Source organism: Venustampulla echinocandica, assembly GCF_003357145.1.
Source record: "Venustampulla echinocandica strain BP 5553 chromosome Unknown scaffold_18, whole genome shotgun sequence".
In the NCBI taxonomy this organism is placed as follows: Eukaryota; Fungi; Ascomycota; class Leotiomycetes; order Helotiales; family Pleuroascaceae; genus Venustampulla; species Venustampulla echinocandica.
Window position 1 is genome coordinate 97,879 of NW_022474223.1, and position 2,680 is coordinate 100,558.

The 2,680-nt window shown below is 46.8% G+C and overlaps 1 protein-coding gene across 1 annotated transcript; it reads right to left on the minus strand.

Annotated features, from left to right (window-relative positions):
* Positions 1 to 398: 398 nt before the first annotated feature.
* BP5553_10701 (NEDD8-activating enzyme E1 regulatory subunit) lies at positions 399 to 2,323 on the minus strand (the record flags this gene model as incomplete). Its single annotated transcript, XM_032019324.1, has 5 exons — positions 399 to 514; positions 555 to 869; positions 923 to 1,853; positions 1,911 to 2,080; positions 2,131 to 2,323. The coding sequence occupies 5 exons, from the start codon at positions 2,321 to 2,323 to the stop codon at positions 399 to 401; spliced, it is 1,725 nt and encodes a 574-aa protein (XP_031864536.1).
* Positions 2,324 to 2,680: the final 357 nt, after the last annotated feature.

The window sequence follows — 2,680 nt, forward strand, 5'->3', positions numbered from 1 at the left end:
AGCGACTGCGTGACGCCGCAAGCAAAAGCAATGTCGGGGATTGTACGAAAGTACTACAGCAATATCGCAGGACACGTGCTTTGGCAGCGCATTACACATGTGACTGGCAGTGGGGATGGCAGCGATTTCCTGTAAATAGCAGCAATTTAGATCTGGTCTTTGTAATCTTGCAGAATAATATTGATTTGTGGCGAATTGGCGGTCATTCAGGTGCGTGACTTGCCTGTAAAACTTCTGGTTGGCGGAGGACCGGAAGGCAAAAATAGATGAGCTCCATGTGATGCGGCCCTTTTTTATATTGATTTTGTGGGTCTGGTGTAAAATATAGAGATACTTCCCATATGACCAGAGGCTGTGAGGCTTAGAGCCCTCGTGTTGATGCCTGAACAATATAAATTCTAAGCCGAGGCCGTTGACCGTAAGATATCAGGACCAGCCACACCGCCGCCAATGTATGATTCTCTTCCTTTCATTTCTAGAATTCGCCTCATCACGGCCTCTAGATCCAGTAACTCTTGGTCACGTTCTCAGCATTTGCGTTCTGCTCAATATACCATCGAACACACACGTGTTGTCGATCGGTATATATTGCTTTGTGATGATTTTAATCACTTCCTGTGCAGCCATGCCACCAGTCAGAGCAGAGATATTGTGCAGTTCCCCACCTTTTGCTCGTGCTACTTCCTCGGCAGCTTGGACAAGGCGTGAGTTGGAAGCCGCATTTGGAATTGATTTGCTGATCGCGGTAAGTATATCGGACGAACTTGCAAAAGCAACATGTGATGTTGCATTTAAGGATATATATATTGGAAATAATGATAGAGGCATCGAGGCCAGCGCCGCATTCTCATCGCTGTCAAATTCCTTGTCTATAATGCACGTCAGCCTACGGTAGTGGATGCCGGCGGCGATATTCACGTACTTGCTATATCTTGTATATTGAGTGGAGCTGTATCTGTGCCGCGGATAACCTTGATAAAAGCAGCGTTCTTGCAAAAGGTCTCGACCTCCGCCTCAGGGATATCTTTGCCACTGGGGTGGGTCCTGACTATTTTCAATACTTCGGCGGCGTCTTGACGAGCTTTGGCCTTGTAGATGTTCTGGAGCTTGACATAGACAGTAGATTGAGCCTTCATATCTGGTACCGAGCCAGCCAGGGGGAGGGCACCATGCTTTGTGTAGAACTGTTTTACAGCACCAGCTATGATCCAGAAACTCGAGGAAGCTTCCATCTGATTTTGATAGTCCATTAGCATAGGTTCTCTTGTGATTTGGGTACCAATACGCACATCGCTCGGCGAGTAGTCAAACACCTCCTTCACTGAGCTTGGCAGGGTTGGTAAAGAGGTTGTCTTCAACACAGCTGCAACAGCTTCATCAAAATTTTCTTCTCCACCCTCAGGGTTATCTCTACGGGCCCCAGCAGCCACGGTATCTCTAAAAGCTGTCTTTTCTTTGTACGTTGCGGGAAGCGATCCATGAATATCTTTCCATTTTCCGAGATAATGCAGTAATAGGGCGACGTATGGTATATGTCCATGCTCAAGTGCGCTCTGGTTTTCAATATTTTCAGTGAGACTTTCCGTGAACTGCAATAGCTCTGGCCAAGGGGTAAGGAGTCTTAAGTCTGTCGTGGCAGTGGAATCCGGGTGGGTCTCGACTATTGGGAAATTTCCAGGGAGGCGTATCCGAAAGTAAGAGTAAAAGCCTGCGGAGTGAATCGAAATAACGGGTATCTTGTGCTTGCTGGCATGTTTATGGATGAGGTCGACTTTTTTGGGTTCGATCGGGAGGGTATACATGATTAAGGTAAAGCGTTGTTCACTCCCAAACAAATGCTCTAAAGTCTCACCCTGTATACGCCCATGTAAGCCTTCGATTACAATGTGTTGGGTTTTATATATTCTTACCTGCTCATGTGGAAACCAATCACCTTTAACATCGGGATTCAGTTCTTGAAGAAGCTTTGTGCAGCATTCCGATCTAAGCTTTCCCAGAGAGGATTCCTCTAAGAAGAAGTTGACTCCAAGATCAGCCTCATCAACAATGGCCTCGTCTGCAATCGTAAACTTCCCAATACCTTAGACAAAGTTAGAAGGCTCATTTAGGATTGCCTAGCTTTGGGTTTACCTGGAAGAACGAGATTCTTCAAGGTCTCGATACCAACGGCCCCCGATCCAGAATTAAGCAGGAGAATGTGCGCATCTTCCAGAGCTTGTTGGCCACTAGCAGCCCATAGGCGGAGCTGTCTGTCATACTTCTTCTCCTTGTCGGAAGGATTATGCAAAATAGGAGGCGTTTGGTCGATGATAATATCGGTCATGATGAAACGTTGTAGCTGGACCAATTTTGGTATTTGAAGCTAGCCACCAAGCAGACGTCAAACCTGGCAGTATTACTTAGCAGCTTGCCCTTTCGCCTGTAATGCCGTTATAACTACGGCAGAAAATGATGTGAAATCCACGATCGTCTACTTCTTGTCTATGCAATTCGATCTGGGAACCATCCACCCGACGTTGCGGCCTCTAGGCAGTGCTCATATGACCGGTCATCCGAGCTCCGATGACCACACGTGACTCTACATAGAACATTTATAAAACGTTTTTCAAATGCTTACCAAGTGCTTGTGGCGCCCTAATTCATGGTCCTGGCGACTAATGCAGGGCTAGGCCCAATTGAG